Source organism: Caretta caretta, chromosome 22 (assembly GCF_965140235.1).
Source record: "Caretta caretta isolate rCarCar2 chromosome 22, rCarCar1.hap1, whole genome shotgun sequence".
Classification (NCBI taxonomy): domain Eukaryota; kingdom Metazoa; phylum Chordata; order Testudines; family Cheloniidae; genus Caretta; species Caretta caretta.
In genome coordinates this window covers 15,164,760-15,184,400 of record NC_134227.1, presented here as the reverse complement: position 1 = coordinate 15,184,400, position 19,641 = coordinate 15,164,760, and the positions used below count along the sequence as shown (strand labels likewise).

Genomic DNA, 19,641 nt, shown 5'->3' with positions numbered 1-19,641 from the left:
GAAAGAGAGAGAGACTCTCTCTCTCTCTCTCTCTCTCTCTCTCTCTCTCTGTGTATCTCCTCGACAGGCTGAGCTGTGAGATCCAGCCAACACATATCTCATAAATATTCTGAATACAGGAAAACCACCTCCTGCTGATGCTTTTACTAAAGAGCAAATGGGGAAGGGAACCGAGTGGTTCTTATCATGATGATGATTTATAGTATGTAGCGCCTGAAGGACCCAACCAAGATTGGGGCCCCATTGAACAGCATGTTGTACAGACACATTGTAAAAAAGAGAGTCCTGGCCCCAAAGAAGGTTCAGCCTTAATAGTCAAGAAAAGAGTACAGTGCACAAGCAGATGAGGAACTGAGACACTGTGTGAGTTGGCCAACGTCTGTAGGAGAGCTGGGAACTGAACCCGTATCTCCTGGTGTGCATTTTTTTTTTTTTAAATAAGGGCATCAGTCTTCCTCCCTTATTACAGATTGACCCAAAGAAGAAAGGTGTTACAGTGGGTAAAGCATCAGCTTCAAGTCCCCGTTTGTGTTTGTGTGTGTATGGGGGTGGGGGGGAAGTGAGAGAACCTGGATCTATGCAGGAAATAGCCCGACTTGATTATGTAAAGAGTTGTCACTTTGGATGGGCTAGCACCAACAGGAGAGTGTATTTGTGTGGGGGGGTGGAGGGTGAGAAAACCTGGATTTGTGCTGGAAATGGCCCACCTGCTGATCACTTTAGATAAGCTATTACCAGCAGGACAGTGGGGTGGGAGGAGGTATTGTTTCATATTCTCTGTATGTATATAAAGTCTGCTGCAGTTTCCACGGTACACATCTGATGAAGTGAGCTGTGGCTCACGAAAGCTCATGCTCAAATAAATTGGTTAGTCTCTAAGGTGCCACAAGTACTCCTTTTCTTTTTAGACTTCCAATAGTCCACTAGTGTGTCTATCAGTCTATGCAGGGGAACACCCTCCCAGCTGCTACAGAAACAAACCCATATGTGTAATTCCCAGCTCCGGTGGACATACTTGTGCTAGCTGTCATCAAGCTAACATGCTAAGATAGTATTGTCGCTGTAATGGCACAGGCTAGCAGCTCCCAGTATATGCCCTCAGGGTTCAGGTGTGTTTGTAGTTGAGGTAGCAAGTACAATACTGCGGTTATACTCCTATTTTTAGCACACCAGTTCAGCAAGAGTATGTCCACATATGGGAATCACAGCCCTGGCTCATAGTGTAGCCACAATCTCTCTGTGCCTCAGTTCCCCATCTATAAAATGGGAATAATAGCACTCCCCTACCTCCCAGGGGGGTTGTGAGGGTAAATACAGGCAGACTGTGAGGTGCTCAGAGATGACAGTAAAGGGAGCATTATAAGTACTCTACGTGCAATGTTTAGACAGTCCCTGCCCAAATGTGGAACAAAACAATAAAGGGAACAAAGATATGGAGCCGCAAATTAATTTTCTTGGGGGCATTCTCTTAATAAAACTATACTGTGTCATTCATGCAGTCAGAACAGTATCTATTGGCAGTGTGTCCATGTTATAAACCCCACCATCATTTTTTATACTAATTGTTGAGTAATTTTAGCAGGAAGCAAGGGCCAAATCAGACTTCTCCTGTTCCCCTTTGAAGTCATCCCTCCAGTAAGAGTTAATTCACATCAGTATGAAAAGCTTTTCTGCCTATTGTAACGATTCCCATGCATTTATTCGTTGGCCTTTACCAATTCAGCTATGTGCAGCTGGGTATGTTTCAGGAAGTATTAGAACAGGACACAGCAGTGGTTGAAGCAGAAGATTGGGAGTCAGGACTTTTGGGTTCTACATTCTCAGCTGTTCCACTCAGTCACTGTGTGGTCTTGGGCAATGGTTTGTGCCACACCTTAGTCCTCTCTAAAATAGGGCTAATAACACTTCTTCACCCCACAGAGAACTGTGAGGCAACACTAATTAGCTTGTAAAAGTCCTCTTAGTTCCTTATTATGAAAGATCTATAGGAGCGGAAAGTAGCAGTAGTTTGGCACTGCAGTTCGAATAAAACCCATCCTCTCCTCATTATTCTCTTTTAACTGGGCCCACCTTTCAGTTTCAGGAGGGCAGCCTCCTTCTGCAGATGCAGCTTGCCTGCCCATAAAATTTGCAGTGACCTTTTTCCACAGACAAACTACAGGCTCAGATCTGAGTTCCTGCCTCTCTCCCTAGTCAATTGCGGGGACAAATCGGCTGCAACCACACACACTCTGATTTGTGCCCAAAATTCATTTTGTAGGCACAAAAAAAGGGGGATAATCTACATATGAGAAAAAGGAAGCCAGGCTGGAAATGCACCCATTAATGTGCAATGATCTTTGCAGGAGAAGGATTCTGGCATACACAAGCGAAGCCCTTGCCCTTGCCCTTTAAGACAGGTGATGAGCTAGAAGAACATTTGCCTTCCAGAAACAACCCAGCCCTTTCCTGGAAGGTGCAGATGAGGCTTTCAGAAGAGAACTTGTTTGATACCCTATCCAGTCATCATATTTACCACCTGCAATATACTTTCTAAACATTAATCCATCTGTAAGGGAGAACCAACCTCATTTTACATATTGGAAAACTGAAGCTCAGTGAGGCTAAGTGCTTACAAAAACCTTGAGAAGGGTTTGGCTGCTAGCATTTTGAGACCACTTCCTGTCATGCTGACCAATACTGTCTCATTGTTTACTTGTCTTCCCCCCACCTGTCTGTCTCAATCCGTCCGTTATTTTTTGTTTTATACTTAAATTGTAAGCTGTTCCTGTTTGTAAGCAGGAACCATTTTTTGTCCAGTGTTTGTACAGAACCTAGCACAATGGGATCCTGGTCCATGACTGAGGCTCTCAGGTGTTACAATAATACAAATAATAAGTGGCTTTCCCAGGAAGAGTCAGCATCCAAACCAACATTAAAACTCCTGTCTTGGAGTCTTGTGCTCTTACCACTAGAGCGCCGCTCGGTCACAGCTTCCATTCCAGCCAGTACTGTTAGGGAGGGTAGGTATAAAAGGGAGGAGATGATAGCCAGGGTAAATGAGAGAAATAATACACTGTGTTCTCCTTTTTTCTGCTAATTCCCATTCCCATTGCTGGCAAGAAGCCCTTAGGGGACACTTTTAATCTATACCTTTGCCATTATTCATGCTTCATGATGTTACCTTTCCTGATCCCCCTCCGTTTGAGTCTTCCGAGTATGTATTCATAACCGTGTGCGGGGAGGGTCCCAGAGCCCTAGCCCCGTAAGCCCGACTGAGCCTGAACTACTAAACCACAGTTTTGCGGCCCAAGTCAGCTGGCACAGGCCAGCCGCTGGTGTCTAATTGCCGTGCAGACATACCCCTAGTGACCTGACTTCACCCAAGCCTCTTTGCTGAGACACTTTTGGAAACTAACAATTTTCTAAAAACGGACGAAGAACCCGTCTGAAAAAGACCCATTCATCTTTGAGATAGGACGGGCGCCAAGTTTACACTGCAGCCGGAATGCCTCTGCTTTGTAACACACGTGCCAGCACACTCAAAACACACAGGGAGTCGCACACATAATACACACGCAGTCACATGTGCATAAGTTCACACACACGTCCATCAGTCATTCCTGCTTGCATGCAGAGGATATAGCAATGGCCACCATCTTGGCTGACACACTGTGGATTGAATCACAGACCTCCAGAACTAAGAGCAGTAACGGCTGCAGCTTGAACTACAAGCCTCTGCCAGTGCTGTAACAGACGCCTTTCCTCTAGGGATCAAGCACAGAGGCAGAACCTGAGCATGAGCGTGCACACGCACACACACACACACACACACACACACACACACACTCTTGCAAGAAATACATTGGGGCCAATCCTGCAGTCCTTACTCATGCATAATTCCAGTTAACTTTAACATCCTGTCCCTCCCACACGCACTGAAAGCTTTATCAGGGTGCTTGTTTACATTCTTTCCCCAGGCAATTCCTGAAGATTCAAACATCCCCAAATCCCCAGCCTATCTGTCCTCCTTGTAAAACCCCTGTATTTGCCATGAGGGAAGCAGAGGTATTTGTTGCAATCATGAGGATAAACAGAAAGAGCTCTCCTTCCTTAGGAGCCAGTTGTGCAAGGATGAACATTTCTGGGAAGTTGTGCTGCAATTTCACAAGGCTTCTTTCTAAACAGTGCCAACACCCCATAAACAGATGACAGATTACACAAAGGAGACATGAAAGCAAGGGCCTGTGTGGGGGTGATGGAAAAATCCCAGTTGTTTTTCCATGGACAACTTAGAAAAGTTTTCTTTTCTTTTCCTAAAAAGAAAAGGAGTACTTGTGGCACCTTAGAGACTAACCAATTTATTTGAGCATGAGCTTTCGTGAGCTACAGCTCACTGTAGCTCACGAAAGCTCATGCTCAAATAAATTGGTTAGTCTCTAAGGTGCCACAAGTACTCCTTTTCTTTTTGCGAATACAGACTAACACGGCTGTTCCTCTGAAACTTTTCTTTTCCTGTGATTTTTTACCTCCAGTAAAAATCCTTTGGCATTCCAGTTTGTGCTCCTTTTCCAGTGGCAACATGGGGAGGGGGAAAAAAAAGGGGGTGAAAGACAATTTTTTAAAATATTTCTTTTTGTTGAAAATTTGAAAAATTTCATATGAAACAAAAAATTTCACTTAGAATACAAAGGCCATTTTCTGTAAAAATATATATAAACGGAGACTTTTGGACCAGTTCTACTCTATTTCAGACCAGTTATAAAAGGTCCTGTGGTGCCTTTCACAAGGAGTGTTAAAACTGATGTCTAACCAGATTTCAACTCACTTAATTACATCAGCCACTTTGAATTGCCCCCGCAGTTTCAAATGGATAGGTTGCTTTTCTTCACTTACTTTCCTGATCTTCACACGCACCACTGTGTACTGTTAAATAGCTTCCATGCCTCACCGTAGATGTAAACGCACATCATTGGTGGATGGAACAGTTGGTATATGTTTTCTTGTTTCCTTTAGGTTCTTTCCCATGACATAAATGTATATCTGTGGCTACTTCAGATTCATTCTTCTTCTTATTGTGCTAGTGCTTAGCAGCCCCTGTCATGGGCCAGCATCCTATTGCACTAGGCATTGAACAAACAGAATAAAAAGATAGCCCCTGCCTCAAAGAGCTTACCATCTAAGTAGAAAACAAGAGACAACAGGTTTCAGAGTAGCAGCCGTGTTAGTCTGTATCCGTAAAAAGAAAAGGAGGACTTGTGGCACCTTAGAGACGAGCAAATTTATGTGAGCATAAACTCAATTCGTGTAGCTCACGAAAGCTTATGCTCAAATAAATTTGTTAGTCTGTAAGGTGCCACAAGTCCTCCTTTTCTTTTTCTGAAGAGACAACAGGTAGATAAAGACAGACAGATGGGGATGCACGAGGAAAGTGTGTCAACAGTGCTAATGCTTACCAATTATAACTTTTCAAAGGAACTCAATAAATGGAATATTCATAGCACCATGATGTTATCCAAAGATTTTCGTCAGTTAACTAATGAACTGGCAGATTAATAGCAAAGCAAACAAAAAAAAACTTTTTAATGAGCGTCCAGCAGTCAGGTCTATTTAAGATCACATGATTTTACATTTCTATAGCACCTTTCATCCAGAAGGATCCCAAAGCATTTTACAATACGTATACGGATATAAGATGCATAACTTCCCCATCACATAGTGCAGGAGTAGGCTGGGGTGAAACACATCAGCATAACAATCTGGGAGACAGAGAGAATATTTTATCCTGTTGAAATTTCTGGAGAAAATTGTTGGTAGGAAGACTGCAAGTACTCAGCTGGAATTTGACAGTAACAACACTATAGCCTTGTGAGAAGTTTTATGGAATCTTTAACAATAGATAATGACAACTCTAGTTTTATGTTCTCTCTGAAAGATGGTGTCCTCAGGAACACAGCATGCCAGACCACCCTGCTGGTTCAGTACTGTCTCTGACACCACTTTCTCTAGCGCTGGGCTTTCCTTCGCAGATCTTTCTCTAGCGCTAGGCTTTCCTTCACAGATCTCCCATCCAAATCCTGACCTAGCCTAGTTTATGAGATCTTCTCACTCACAGCCTGGTGTGGTGTAGCTTCAGGCCTGTGCTGTTGGATATCGAACAAATCCTAATTTATCAAACATGCAAATATCACAGACTTTGATTCTAAAGAAAGAAAGATATGTCAGCAAATAAGATAAACTGAAGAGTTTATTTTTTAAGAAGAACTGATGACCCTGCCATGTAGCGCACATATATTGCAATGATGGGAGCATTAGCAATGTCTGAGATGAAGAGATTAAATAGATCTAAAGCACAGACCAAGACTATTCCCCATTCTGATTAGTTTGGAGGTAATAAGCCAGATCCAGAGCTGGTGTATGCTAGCATAGTTTCGCTTAAATCATAGGGGCTATGCTAATTTACACCATCTGAGCATTTGGCACAGTATGAGAAAAAAGAAAAGGAGTACTTGTGCGAATACAGACTAACACGGCTGTTCCTCTGAAACCTGTCAGTATGAGAAAAGGAGATGACAGAGTCACTCAGAGTTTGGGAGTTACCCTTCCCTCTCTGTTAATTCATGTACAACTCTTCCCTGTGCCCATTAACACCAATAACAACTTCCCCCACTAGGAGCAGGATGTATAGCCTTTATGACAGACCCCTGATCTGCTTTGTGTGTGATCAGGCATGCAGTTCCTAAATGCATCAGAGAAGCCTCCATTTTATGCCAGAAGATGCATCCTGGAACTCTGGTGAGTATATAAGAAACTGCACATCCTCTGTCAGACCTGCCCACTCCATTCTGGGACAGCTGTGATCATGCCACCTGGCCCTCGAGGGATTTTCACCATAACCTTTTTCCATACAGCGAGACTACAGGAGTCTTGGAGTTTGATTCACTAACTGTGGACCCTTGGGACAACACTGAAATACTTCCTTGATATCAGAGAGTCAGTGGACAGAGCTCAACACAGTGCTATGAAATCAGACCAGACGCCAGAAAAACACCTCTTTATTACACATAGTCAGGTTGTGTCACATGTTGCCTCTAGAGACTGAAGTGCGATCTAATATGTCCCAGCCCTGTGCTCCTGCCAGGAGTTCCAGAGTGTTAACTAGATATTTTTCTTCCCAAAAACATTTCTAGGGGGTTTTGTCCATTTTTTTTCAAGTTTTCATCAAAAAATCATTTTAAATGGAGATATTTGGGGGATTGTTTGCAGAAAACAGACCAAACGCCCATGCATATTTTAGGGGTTTTCAACAAAAACACACGCAAAAATTAAGATTTTTTTTCACAAAACTCTTTATTTTTCATGGGAGGCAGGCTGGGGAGGAATTCTTGACCCGCTTTAGTTTTAACTTTTCTTTGTCAAGGATTCTCTGCATAACCTTGGTTGAGTTACTTACCCACTGGGTGCTTCCCTATCTGTAAAATGGGGATAACAATACTTACTGAGAGTGTTGTGGGGATTAATTAGCACTTGTAAAGAGCTTTGAAGATGCTAAGTGATAGTGAGTATTTGGAAGTCAGAGTCAAGATTATGATAAAGATGAATCACATTTCATGCTTTAGAAGGTGTTTATGGAGAATGTATAATGTAGTGTAGTCACCCTGTAGTCCCTTCCATGTCTGCTTAATTCAGGCCAGGTCTTGGGGAGAACCTGTGTGGCACCTTGAAGCAACACTAACTGTATCAGTTTATCAGGGAGCTAGAGAGACCCACAGGGTCTGTCCATGTCCAGCAGCCAAATAAAGAGTCCCCTTAAAATTCATTACAACCTAATCCTGTCTCTCTCACCTCCAACATCCCCCCAAAAGATAGTACATACAGCAGTTGCTCTCAGGCTGTGACCCAAGCAGAGAGCAGACTAGTCACATGGCGCTGGCTCTTCTTTGCCTCCAGCTGGTCAGTCACATTAAAAGAAGCTATGAATACTTCCCCCAGATTAATTTTCCATGTAATAAATTGCTAAAGTTCCGACAGGGAGGTTATCTCCACTGTGCAGATCTATGAGGCAGTTTATCTACTGATTTGTAAGTATTCTTGCCATACAACAATGCAGCAGCACTTAGGACATTAGGGTGGGTTTCACATCTCTCTGAAGCATCATGTCTCAGCCACTGTAAGAGGCAGGATGCTAGACTAGATGGATGAATGATCTGATCTGGTCGGGCAAATCTTATACTCTTTTGGGTCTAGAACCCACCTATCTCTGAAGCTAGACACAGCCAGTGTGGTTGCCAACATCTGTTATGTCTCTAGTATGGAGCACCTGGGAATACTTTCTAGCTTTGTGATTCACGAAACCTTTCCCAAGATAAAGGGGCCAAATTTAGCTGTAGTGTAAGTTAAGGTAGTTGCAGCCACTTACACCAGGCCTGAATTTGACCCAAAATGTCTAAAAATTGCATGTACTAATGCACATTTTTACAAGGAATTTCTTTTGAATGGGAATATTTTTCAATGGGATGACAGTTCTGGAACTGGTTGGAAAATGGAAGACAATTTTTGCAGAAAGACTTCCCCTTTACCCTCTTTTTCCACTGAAATTTCATTTTGGCAGAATTTTTCCATTCATCTCTAGTGAAATGTTGCCACCATGTTCCCTTCAGTTGGGTACATTGAAGGTCCTCATTCTGTTTTTATTCATACTATTGTAAATCCAAAGTAAGTCTTCTGCAGTCAACATAATTATACCAATGTGAAACTGATATGATTTTTTTTCATGTGAAAAATTAACAAAAAAACCATTTTCGTCTTCCTCAAATTTTCTACAATTGGGTGAGGGGGTAGGGGGCTTTTCACTGAAAAAACCCAAAAATCTCAAAACTGAATTTTTTCACTTTTGGCACCAAAAAATTCAGTCATTTAAGCAAAATGTTTTGGTTTTATTGAAAATATTTGCTTAACTGGATGATTGTTTTCAGCTTTTAGTTGCCAAAGAGGTGAAAAAAAATTACAGTGTTTTTGAGAAAAGTCATCAAAAATGGACATTTCCCACAGACATTTACATTTTGATCCAAAAGCCATTTTTGTTGACAACACAATTTGAAAGCAAACTTTCAACCAGCTCTCGTGTGATTAAGATTGGAATCCGATGCCTCCAGAGCTAGAAACACGTCACATTTTTGTCCCACTTCTCTTTTTGCTGTTCCCTCCACCCACTCTCTGATTCATGCCTTTCGCTCATGCTCTGCCCCATACTTGGAAAAGTCTCTTACTCTTCTCTTTTAAGAGCACAACCTCCCTTCTTTAAATCTCCCTTCTTCCAAGAGTCATTTGCTCCTGTTTCTCACCATTGACTCCCCTCCCATCTTTACCCGAACTGCTGGTTTATCTCCATTAGCCTGTTTTGGGGCAGGGACCATCCCTCATCCTGTCCGTAAAGCACAGCACATCTTGGCAGTGCTATAGACACTTTTAATAATAACGGAAAACCAAGCTGTGCTTCTCTTCCCCTCGGCTACACTCCTCCCAGCCCTTGCTTGTGTCTTTCAAATGCTATCCCAAGCTATTCCCTTTGCTTTAACAGTGAGAAGAGAAGTGGGCTGTTGGAGCTTCAAAAACATAGTTACAAGTGGATTGCTTTCGGCTAGCGAATGAGGTTCTCCAGTCTCCCTGTATCTCACCCCGCTGTCTGGATCACAAGAAGAGGAGCCAGGGTCCCTTCTTATTTTTCTCTGAAGCATATTATTAGTGAATAAGGGGCTGGACTTACAGTTCCTGAAGACTGAATTTCTCTATTTATCTACAGAGCAGGTACAGTGGGGGCAGAAGAGACAAAGGACAAAAGAGGTGCAGGGCAATTTTGTGGCTGAGATGAGAGGACTAGGAGAACTGGGTTCTATTCCCATCTCTGCTATGATCATGAGGAAGTCTCTTAACTTACCCCTCTTCCAGAATGGGGGTAACAATACTTCCAAGATTCACAAAGGGATGGTAAGACTTCATTCATTCATGATTATTTAAACTATAAGCTCTTTAGGGCAGGGACCATCTTTCACTATAGGTAGAGCCCTTCAAATCTGTGGATATCCATACACTGACCATGTTTGCGGATTGGATGCAGATGCAAATGTTGTATGTATCTATAGTTAGAGCCCTGCACGGATACAGCACCTAGCACAGTGGGGCCTCTAGAAACTATTAGAATGCAAATAAGCATTAGTTATTTGGGACTCTTGGATAAGGGTTGCGACAGCAATGCGAAGTATAAATGTAGCTAAGGCTGAATTCTGTCTTCCTGTCCGTCCAACATGTGTAGCCACCTTAATAAGACTCGGTGATTAAAGTGGGGGGAAATTACTGCCCCCCTTCCGCCCACTGGCTGGGGCAAGCAGTGCTCTGCACAATTCCCCCTCCTCCTCAGCTAGTGCACTGTCTTCCTCTGCTACTTGAATTAACTTTAACCACTGATAAAACTAGGCTAGGTAGTGCAAATATGGTAGTGGTTCTATGGCAGACCCAGTACTGACCCTTTTCAGAGGAGCCTGGCTGTTAGCACATGGCCTTCCAAAGGCACTGGGGTAAAGACTATCAGAGTCTCTCGAACACCCTCAGCATGTGGAGACAGAAGGGCTGAGGCTAATGCGCAGAAGGGACAAGCTCCTACTCGCACTTCTGCTGCAGACTTCGCAGCGTCTCTGAGCTGCCTCCAGCAGTCTCTGGCACTCCAGCCCACGTCCCCGCTGAGGAAACCTTACACTCGAGTGACGAAAACCTTTGTTCGCAATTAATGTATGTAACAATTGATGGAGCAGGGGAAAATGAATGGAACACATGAGTTGGGATTATTACTCAGCCAGCTCTACTGATGGTCGCACGTCTCTTGGAGCCCTATCTAGAATGCTGACTAGTCTGTTTTTCAGACCTATGAGCCTCAGCAGACAAGACCTTCCATTCCAGCATCTTCATCTTCCCATCTCAAGCCATTGTGGTGGCTCTCTGACCTGCCCCTCAGAGTCTGTGGTACCCCCGTGCTCCCCAGAGAGGAGGAGACCTTGCCCTCACACCCAACCTCAGTCTGCTGGCAGGGATCCAGCCATCACAGCCCATGTCCGGCCCTGACACAAGATTTTTCGCTGAACTGTCTGCTTGTCAGTGCAATCTAGTGAGTGGAATGGAGGCAGAGGCTCACTCATTGCACTGTGGAGCCTCTGGAGACAGGGTCTGCTTCAGAGCCTGTCGCTCAGGCAAGGTCCCTCAAATACCACAGGGCTGCAAATCCCTTACTCCAGAGGTCGTCTTTTAATAAAACATCCCTCCTTCCAATCTCTCTGCCTTTCTTACCCCTTTCTCCTCCATTCATTCTTTCACTCATCTTCCCTTCCTGTCCTCTGCCTCCCTCTTTCTTTTCACTCCTTCTCATACTTCCACTCCTCTCTCTCCCCAGTTTCTCTTTTACCCCTCATTCCTTTCCATCCTTCAGTCTCCCCCCTTCTCTTCTCCCTCTCTCCATCCCATATTGCTTTGTCTCACTTCCCCCCTTCTCTTCGTCGCCTTTCTCTACCTTCCTCTCCTCCTCCCTTTCCCCATCTCTCTCCCCCACCTCCCTTCCACTTGCACTTTAACGCATCTGTTTCTAATCTGAGCTGTCTGCAGCATCTACTGGAAACAATAAGCTCTTTTTATTTTTTTAACCTGAAATTAAAATTCCTGGATGAAACAAAATAAAGTTAAACAAATTTGACACCATCCCTCGAACAAAGACACTTTCTTCACCTTTGTTTTGTCAAGAAGAGTCAAACCCCTAAATAGTTCATGGCTTAGAACTGCTGCACCTTTTAAAAACAAAAATAACTCCACTATAATGACTGGGTTTGATTGAAACATACAAAAGCAAAATCAGGTTTAAAAATTCTCCCATTCCCAAACCTGGTAATAATTAAAACAAGAACAAAAAAAAAAACCTCCAACAACAAAATTAAGCCAGTCAGTCTCTAAACTCAGACTTTGCTACAAGTTTTTTTCTTTGCAAGAGCTTCTCCTTTGCTAGTCCCTGTGGCATTTTCTGTTGCCCAGAGAAAGCAAATGTAAGTTTCATTTCCATAAAAAAGCCCCACTCACCTAAAAAGAGGATGGAAAGTGCAGACATTCCGTCTCCAGGAGAGAGAGAGAGACTTTTCCTCCCTTTTTCTTCCTTTCTCCCAGGAATGGTAGGCAGACCTGCACAGAATTCAAAGGAACGCCTCTGGAATGCACTGAATGTAATTGCATCCATGTGCCAGAAAAATAGCCAACTTTGCTCTTTCTTGCCTTCTGTTATTCATCTCCTTTCCAGTTTCCATCCAGATTTAATAGCAGATTTTAGATCTCTCTGCCTGCTAATTCAGGGCCTTGAGTTTCTGGAAGAGAAAAGATAGAGGCAGTGCAGCAGGGAGACACATCTATGGCTGTATGGAACAATTTTGCATGTCTGAAAAGAAAAGGAGAGAAGAGGAGAAAAAAATACTGTGCACAATGTTAACCACATGGCTGCCTCCCAGGACAGCCCCTCCCTACCATCAGCTGGGATTAGCATTGAAGGCCAGTCATGTGGGTGAGACGTACTGCTGGCAATAATGCAGCTCTACCTTCTGAGGGGAAACAATCAGACTTCTCTGGTGTCAAAATAGTTACGTTTGGAGACAGTCAACATTCAGCCTGGAAAAATTAGGTACTCGTTGCTCAAGGGCCAGAGACAAAGACTCCCTTGGAAAAAATACATGCACTAGATAAATAGACAGACATTCACAAACATACAAGTGTCATTGTCAGCAGAGAAGCTGCAGAATTCACATTTACATCCCCACTCAGGGGCATTCCCAGGGTGGTGGTGGTGTTGTTTTTTTCCCCCTTTGAAAGCACAGTATTAGTTTCCTAAGGAGAAAAAAAAACCAAGCAGAACAACTGAAGAAAAATTGATTGATTTTGTGAGTTTCCTCCTTGCTTGATTGCCACAGAGAGCAAACAGGAGAGGCTGTTAGGGCCTGATCCTGCAGATAGAGCTGCAGGGGCTTGCATGGAGCTCCACTGATTTAAACAGGGCTCCATATGGGGTGCAAGATGCTGCCCATGTGAACCTCTTTGCAGGAGCTGGCCATTAGCTGACAGGGAGAGGGACAAATAGAAGACAACCAGATATTGTAATGATGAAGGCCACAGAATGTATGTCCCTAGATCTTTATAAAGTCAGTCATCACTACGGCAGTTGAGCATCTAGACAAACAGATGTTTTTTCCCCCCTCGTTCTGATACCTAGATTTAAATTACTGTCTCGGTGGGGTCACAGCACTGCCAGTTGAAGCCCTGCTGATCCTACCACCAGTTTTTCCATTCCTGCAGTAAGATTGCACCTCAGCAGCAGCTGGAAACAGCCAGTGAAGGAGAATTTCATAGTAAATACCCCATCATTGTCCTCCACACCAGTATGCAGTCTCCACTGATCTGATCGAATGAGAACATATCCATAGGTTGAAATCAGTCAGTTAGTCCCTTCAGACAATAATGCTTGGCTCTTGCATGCACATTACCTGTCCTACAGTGATCTCACTGCATGTCAGGTGTGCTCAGCCCTGCACAGGAAGCAACTAGCACATAACAGGATCGGGCTCAAATTACTCAAAGGTGACCTGCAAGGAAACAAAAAGTTGGACTTGTGCCTCTTCTCCTTTTCGATCATAAAAGACTGAAAGATTTTCACCAAAACAGGCTGTTTTTCAGCCTTTTCCATCCCATTAGCTCTTGTTACAATGGAAACCATTTTTTGGTGACCTGTTTATGATCACCCTGATACCTGTTTGTGATGCACAAATGGGTGGGAACCCATGGATTCAAAAATGTGGGTAGTGGGTAAAGTTTTCAAAAGTGCCTGGATACTTAGGAGCCAAAGTCTCATTGAAAGGCAGTGGGACTTTGGCTCCTAAGTTACTTAGGCACTTTTGAAATTGTATCCCATGTCTACACTGGATGCTCTCTCTTGCGGGAGCTAGATGAAGTTTTCTAGTGCTGTGGTAAGAGAAAGTGAGTGATAATCTCACTGCAGTGACCACAATGATAATGTTGTATGCGTTTGTGTATATTTCAGCAATTTTCATCCACAGCACGTTACGCACATCAAGAAGTCACTTCTAACACCACTGAGATGCAGCTACCTGGGGAATGGCCAGAAGAGTCAACACATTGCACCACAATGAGGAGAAAAAAATCTTGGCCAACTGCATCAGGATAAACCTTCACTCTTATGAGCAGTGCTATGAAAGTGGGTATCATGCTCTAGATGAGAGATGATGATGGTCCAGTGACTAATACACTAACCTGGAGCTTAAGAAATCTGGGTTCAATTTCCTGTTCTGTCGCAAACTTCCAGTATAACCTTGGACAAGTCGTTAAGTCTGTCTGTGCCCCAGTCCCCTATTAGTAAAGTGGGGTAATAGCACTTCCCAACCCCACATGGATGTTATGACTGTAAAGTCATTAATGATTATGAAGTGCTCAGATACTTCAGTAATGAGAGCCATGATTGTAAGGTCTTTGGGGTAGGGTAAGTCTCTTTCATCTGTGTTTGTGCAGCACCTAGCACACTGGGGTCCTGATCCATGATGGAGACTCTTAGTGCTACAGCAATACAAATAAAAAGTACTTCAGATTAATGCTGTATTCTGCTATAATACCAGGATATCGTCTATCACTGTTTAACATTCTTGGGCATTCACACCTCCACAGCGAAAGAGAACAGGCAATGCAGAGCACTTCTTATCATTTAAAATTATTTTAAAAGCTTCACCCACCTGGAGGAGTGGATTGTGCAGCCACTCTGCTCCCATCAGTCCTGGACTGGCTGCAAAGGTGGGCCCAGAAAGAATTAAAGGTCTCTTTTCTTGATGTGAAATGTACACTGTAAGCCATGAGGCTGTTGCCACGGGTTCTTCTCTTTCATTTTGAAGTTTCGGTTTGGGTCAGACTGTGTCTCAGGCCTTTGTGTTCAGGTTTGGAAATTCCATGCTTAACTGCCTACAGAAATGTCCCAAGATCAAAGATGCACAGTCCAATACAGATCAATGAGTATTTCCTATGCATTTCTTTTGTTCCTCTGCTAACTGCCCCTGTGGCTCAGGGAACTTTTTTTAGGTGATTGGGAGCCCTTTACCGCTACACCATCAGTTCGGATCCAGCCCAGCTTAGTAGTAACTGAAGCTCTTTAGCATGTCAGAGCTGCTCAACGGCCCCTAAGAGAGGTCCCAACAGGACAGAGTTGAGGTACATCAACGAGGTAGAGAGAGTGTAGCTTGTCTTGCCGCTGGACATGTTCTTTGGAACAAAGGCATCTGTCTCCAGGTCTGTCAGGTCATCACTTTTCACCGTCACTAAAATGAAAACATCCAGCACTGGGGAGAAAATGTAGCCCTTACACATTTTCCTTCCTGTCCTTCAAGGACTTTTGTAATCTGGCTCTTCACGACGACAGGGGCTTTTTAAATATTTACTTCAGGACAGGAAATGAGTTTGACAGGAAAATGTAGCTACTCTGATCTCAGCAGGTGCTGACACACACATGGGTTCCATCAGAGAAAAGTGATGGTGATTGGTACCCAAGGTATAAAGAATCCTCCCTCTTCCCATTGCTTTGTTAACATAAACAGCCCAATTTGACTCTCAGTTACATCTGGGTAACTCCTGTTGATTTCACAGATGTAAACGAGAGCAGAATTTGGCTCGTTGTCTACTATACGGCTGTTCTCCCTGTAACAATGACAAAAAAGGAACTTTAAATGGCATATCCAACTAGTGGAGACAAATAGCAAAAGCCATCATTAGCGGGCAAATGGAACAGTCGCTAAAAGGGAGCGGTGTCTGTCTCATCTGTGCATTGAGTAGAAACTGGATTCTTTGAAGTGAGCTGTAGCTCACAAAAGCTTATGCTCAAATAAATTTGTTAGTCTCTAAGGTGCCACAAGTACTCCTTTTCTTTTTGCGAATACAGACTAACACGGCTTCTACTCTGAAACCTGGATTCCTTCAGAACTTCTCCCATCACACTTGGCCCAACAGGCTGCTGGTTCTCAAACAGCAACGTAGATGGATCCGAGAGAACAGCATTGGTTTTCAGTGTAAGACATAAATCAATGGAGAAAAGTGCATTTAATCCTCTCCAGAATCCAAGGAGCACAGAGCTTGTCTCTCCCTATTACAGCTCTGACAGAAGATGGCCCAATCTGTGCCATGAGTACCCAGAATGCTTCCTCGCTTTAATAGAATCAATGCATCAGGAACTGAGAGAGAAAAGTGTTGTCACCCTGCACTTATTCCCCGCATCCATTGAAATCTGCAAAGCGGAGACTAGCATGAGAGGCTATAGGGAAGGTGGGGGGGAAAAGCCATGCTTGCAGAAGCTCCGTCTATCATCTAAAAAGCCATTCTACATCCTCTTGTCAAGCTATATTTCCTCTCCTCTCCATCCCCTCAGAAAACTTGTCTCGGGGTAAGTAATGCTTTGGGGCTCAGTGAGGATTCCCCCTTTTGTGTTAGTTTTGCTATATGTAGACATCTCTGCTGCCTGCATTACAAAACAATTCCAAAATTGTAACAAATTTTAAGATTGGGTTGGACCGACTCAGGCAGTCACAAGAGGACCTGCTGAATCCATCCCATACAAGCTGATTTTTTCAGGATGTTGGCTGATCTATTTAAGGGTAAGCAGGTGGTTTCCGCAGCGTAATGTCTTCTATTTAAAAGGCCAGTTTTTTCGGCAAGATTGTGAATGATTTTCCTTTGGTCACACTCTGAAGTTGTAGTAGCATGGGAAATGTGGATTGTAGGCTCATAAAAGTCCATGAGGAGAGAAAGAGAGCAGAGAGAAATCAGGAGGCCATTGCAGGTATCCAGAACAGTGGACTTTAATTAAAATCCCTGTAAAAATCAATAGATTTGGATTGCAAAGTTCCAGTAACAAAATTCTGGTAATAGTTACCCCTTCTTAAAACACAGCTTTAAGTATAAGAAAGTGTTTCCTAAAAACCTCGGCTCAGGGGAAAATCTGATACTAAGCCCCCACACCCTTTTAAAAAATTACTATCCTGGGGAGGCCTGGGGGTTCGAGAGTGAGCCCATCCCACATTCACCCTGTAGGGGCAGCTCCTATCCTGCAGGGCTCAGGCTGGCTCCCTGCTCCAGGTATTGCAATCTGATGCACGGGGTGGCAGGAACACTACAGTCTGGCCTGGCTGCCCCTCTGTCATGACAGAGGGTAAACTGGGTTAAATCTGAGCGAGTGGCATTGCGACCTGGTGCACAGTGCTGCAGCGCCCCTCAGGTTTGCATTAGGTCTCATCGCCACTCAGTTGGGGGCCTCTCGCAAATAGGAGGCCCAGTGCAGACAGCCCCTTTTGCCCGCATCTCGGCGCAGCCTTGCCTAGGCCAAACTAAGATCTACCCTGCACTAACTCCTAGCTGCAGGTGAATTCTGAAGGGCTGGAGACCGACTTTAGAATCCCTTTTCTGCCCCCCTTTTAATTTCAGCCAGTCCATCCCTTCCACCTTTGTACCTATGACCCACACTAGGAGGATGCGTGCCCTTGTTTCTCCCTAGGGGCTGGTCTGCAGAAGAGCCTGCTGCAGCTACTTGCTCGAAGAACCCTCCCTTCAGCTCAAAAAATAGCAGGAGGGGGATTTTTTAGCTCTGAAAATCTCCCCTTCAAGCCCTGACGACAGCTGTATATAGATATAGTGGTAACTTAAAGCAAATGCACATTTCCCCCTGCCTTGGAGGAAATAAAGGGCTGCCACCATGAACCATTCACCCTAACAGCAACAAACCAGAATAAACAAAAACTCACCCCACCCCAGAAAGGAGGCTGTACCTCCTCTCCTCAGGGGGCAGCTGCAGTGCTGCATTTCTAGCACCAGGGGGAGCTGCTCACAGGTGTAAAACGCCAGGCTGATGAGCCCCTTTTATTGACTGAACCTGGAATGTAGGAGGGTGCAGAGCCAGTTCTGAGGTAAAAGCTGGCAGCAGGTCTCTAGGCTCTGTGCTCACAGGCAGAGAAGAAGAAAACCAGCACTGTAGTATCTTGGCCAGTGGTGCTTGGTACCTAGTGTCAAAGGCAGCTTTTAATTGACTAAAAATACTGTTCGCTAACCCCCCCCCCAGCTCCATCCTTGGGGTTTTCTAGCTTCCAGTGCAAGGTTTCTTCCCCTCCCACCTGTGTAAGCCACTCCCAGCCAAGCTAACTTCTCTCTTCTTTCCCTCATCCCTGTCTCGGTCTTGTCCTGTTGGAACGTGAGCTCTCTGGAGCAGTGACTGCTCCGTACTATGTGTAAGTACCAGGCTGGGCACAACAGCGCTCTGGTCTCGAGTGGGGTCTCTAGGTGCAACCATAATACAAATAATAATAAATGTTACTTCCTCACTGTGTTACCACCGACCTGTTGCAGCGAGGAAGAGGCCCTAACAACTGGGCCATCCACCCGAGGAGTTGAGAGACTTGGGTTGAGGGCTCTGCTCTGGTACGGGCTTCTTGAGTGCCCTTGGTGGAGTCACTTAGCCTCTCTGCGGCTGTCAGTAGCACTTCCCTGTCCCCTGAGGGTGTTCAAACGCTACTGTAAAGGAGGCTAGTACTTAAGACAAACATTTCAAGTAGGGGAATGTTGGTGCTTACATGAATGTCTGTCAGCTGGCAGGGGAGTAAAATACATTAAACCTAAATAAAGAGTTTGCCTTAAATTGCACTGTCACCAGGCAGGAGAAATAACTGGGTTGCCAGTCCGTTCCTTGCTGGGACTCCTGACTGTGAAGCTCTCACTCCGTAAGTGATTTCCTCAAGCAATACTAGGCATGGAGTCCAAAACAAATGCTTAACTATCCCTCCCACATGTGAAGAGGAGGAGGGGGAGAAATCAGAGCAAAGCACTGTCTTGGGTATGGCAAGGAAGAAAACATTCAAGTGCTGTAAGAAAAGCTGAAGAGAAACAAAGTTAGACAGAAGAACCAACTATGGGAGTGGGGAAGCTAAATACATGGAAAAAGACAGGTAAAGGAGACATTAAAGAGAGAAACATGGGGGTAGCATAGAGAATAGAAGAGGAAAAAGGGTCAGCTTAATGTACTGGTTGAGTATATTCTACAAAGTGTGACATAAACTTCAGCCTCATTTAAAAGAAAATCTCAGAGTGAGTGCAATGTGTGTATCTCATACACAACAAACCTTGGGAGCTGCTTCTTCTCTGCTGCTGTTGAGCCACTTCAATTGCTATTAATTGGAGACTGACAAATAAGAGCTTGAATCTAAACTCTTACAAAGCAATGCATATGATTTGTTATAAAAGGAAGTAAACAGAGGCCAGTAAGAATGATCAAAATACAAACATGGGTAGGGGGGGAAAGAAGACCAAAAAGAAGACCAAGGCCAGCAGCCTAGCAGTTATTGAGTTTCCACCTCTAATTAATACAACCCCAGCTGCTGAAGGGACTTAATCTATAAGCAGACCTTCCTCCATTTTGGAACTCTTCTGAAACAAGCACGGCTCTTGCTGCAGAGAAACTTGCTCTGAAGCAGGTAGATTTCAACCCAAATGGACCTAAAAATAAAGGTACAGTAGTGCAGGAAAAAAATGTGACAAAACTTCAGACAGAGTGTG

At 44.1% G+C, this 19,641-nt stretch overlaps 1 protein-coding gene and 1 long non-coding RNA gene across 2 annotated transcripts in view; one reads left to right on the top strand and one right to left on the bottom strand.

Annotated features, from left to right (window-relative positions):
* The window catches only part of CLMP (CXADR like cell adhesion molecule), a 71,667-nt gene extending 59,140 nt beyond the window's left edge, over nucleotides 1–12,527 (bottom strand). Inside the window, exon 1 of the mRNA XM_048827662.2 lies at nucleotides 12,094–12,527. Coding sequence (XP_048683619.1) covers nucleotides 12,094–12,247 — 154 coding nt within the window. The 5' untranslated portion in view covers nucleotides 12,248–12,527. The remainder of the gene's footprint in view (nucleotides 1–12,093) is intronic.
* Nucleotides 1–15,837, top strand: part of LOC125625509 (uncharacterized) — a 79,768-nt gene extending 63,931 nt beyond the window's left edge. Inside the window, exon 8 of the long non-coding RNA XR_012665790.1 lies at nucleotides 14,093–15,837. This is a non-coding gene — a long non-coding RNA (uncharacterized LOC125625509). The remainder of the gene's footprint in view (nucleotides 1–14,092) is intronic.
* Nucleotides 15,838–19,641: the final 3,804 nt, after the last annotated feature.